At 40.3% G+C, this 1,976-nt stretch overlaps 1 protein-coding gene across 1 annotated transcript; it reads left to right on the forward strand.

Moving 5' to 3' along the window:
• Positions 1 to 810: 810 nt before the first annotated feature.
• LOC132530549 (small ribosomal subunit protein eS6-like) lies at positions 811 to 1,608 on the forward strand. The gene has a single exon (XM_060167755.1). The coding sequence runs from the start codon at positions 844 to 846 to the stop codon at positions 1,591 to 1,593; it is 750 nt and encodes a 249-aa protein (XP_060023738.1). The 5' UTR covers positions 811 to 843; the 3' UTR covers positions 1,594 to 1,608.
• Positions 1,609 to 1,976: the final 368 nt, after the last annotated feature.

Raw genomic sequence — 1,976 nt, forward strand, 5'->3', positions numbered from 1 at the left:
AGATGACATGATACTATGCATAGAGAATCCTTAAGATGCTATCAGAAAACTACTAGAGCTAAGCAATGAATTTGTTAAAGTAGCAGGATACAAAATTAATGCACAGAAATCTCTGGCATTCCTATATACTAATGATGAAAAATATGAAAGTGAAATTAAGGAAACACTCCCATTTACCACTGCAACAAAAAGAATAAAATAGCTAGGAATTAACCTACCTAAGGAGACAAAAGACCTGTATGCAGAAAATTATGACAGTGATGAAAGAAATTAAAGATGATACAAACAGATGGAGAGATATACCATGTTTTTGGATTGGAAGAATCAACATTGTGAAAATGACCATACTACCCAAAGCAATCTACAGATTCAATGCAGTCCCTATCAAACTACCAATGGCATTTTTCACAGAACTAGAACAAAATATTTCACAATTTGTATGGAGACACAAAAGACCCCAAATAGCCAAAGCAATCTTGAGAAAGAAAATGGAGCTGGAGGAATCAGCCTCCCTGCCTTCAGACTATACTACAAAGCTACAGTAATCAAGGCAGTACGGTACTGGCACAAAAACAGAAATATAGATCAATGGAACAGGATAGAAAGCCCAGAGATAAACCCACGCACATATGGTCACCCTATCTTTGATAAAGGAGGCAAGAATATACAATGGAGAAAAGACAGCCTCTTCAATAAGTGGTGCTGGGAAAACCGGACAGCTACATGTAAAAGAATGAAAGTAGAACACTCCCTAACGCCATACACAAAAATAAACTCAAAATGGATTAAAGAGCTAAATGTGCTCTTTTTCGTGGCGCCTCGGAGGCGGTCGGCAGCTTCAGAATGAAGCTGAACATCTCTTTCCCGGCCACCGGCTGCCAGAAACTCATTGAAGTGGACGATGAACAAAAACTTCGAACCTTTTATGAGAAGCGTATGGCCACAGAAGTTGCTGCTGACGCTCTGGGTGAAGAATGGAAGGGTTATGTGGTCCGAATCAGTGGTGGGAATGACAAACAGGGTTTCCCCATGAAGCAGGGTGTCTTGACCCATGGCCGAGTCCGCCTGCTACTGAGTAAGGGGCATTCCTGTTACAGACCAAGGAGGACTGGAGAAAGAAAGCGCAAATCTGTACGGGGCTGCATTGTGGATGCCAATCTGAGCATTCTCAATTTGGTCATTGTAAAAAAAGGGGAGAAGGATATTCCTGGACTCACTGATACTACTGTGCCTCGTCGCCTGGGGCCCAAAAGAGCTAGCAGAATCCGCAAACTTTTCAATCTCTCTAAAGAAGATGATGTCCGCCAGTATGTTGTGAGAAAGCCCCTAAACAAAGAAAGTAAGAAACCTAGGACCAAAGCACCCAAGATTCAGCGTCTTGTTACTCCACGTGTTCTGCAACACAAACGTCGGCGAATTGCTCTGAAGAAACAGCGTACTAAGAAAAATAAGGAAGAGGCTGCAGAATATGCTAAACTTTTGGCCAAGAGAATGAAGGAGGCCAAAGAAAAACGCCAGGAACAGATTGCGAAGAGATGGAGGCTGTCCTCTCTGAGAGCTTCTACTTCTAAGTCTGAGTCCAGTCAAAAATGAGATGTTTTTAGAGTAACAAATAAATAAGATCAGACATCAAAAAAAAAAAAAAAAAGAGCTAAATGTAAGGCCAGACACTATCAAACTCTTAGAGGAAAACATAGGCAGAACACTCTATGACATAAATCACAGAAAGATCTTTTATGACCCACCTCCTAGAGAAATGGAAATAAAAACAAAAATAAACAAATGGGACCTAATGAAACTTCAAAGCTTTTGCACAGCAAAGGAAACTATAAACAAGACAAAAAGACAACCCTCAGAATGCAAGAAAATATTTGCAAATGAAGCAACTGACAAAGGATTAATCTCCAAAATTTACAAGCAGCTCATGCAGCTCAATATCAAAAACAAACAACCTAATCCAAAAATGGGCAGAAGAC

The sequence above is a fragment of the Lagenorhynchus albirostris genome, chromosome 1, assembly GCF_949774975.1.
Source record: "Lagenorhynchus albirostris chromosome 1, mLagAlb1.1, whole genome shotgun sequence".
Taxonomy (NCBI): Eukaryota; Metazoa; Chordata; class Mammalia; order Artiodactyla; family Delphinidae; genus Lagenorhynchus; species Lagenorhynchus albirostris.

Coding starts and splice junctions, on each gene's coding strand:
- LOC132530549 (XM_060167755.1), top strand. CDS start 844: ATGAAGCTGAACATCTCTTTCCCGGCCACCGGCTGCCAGAAACTCATT.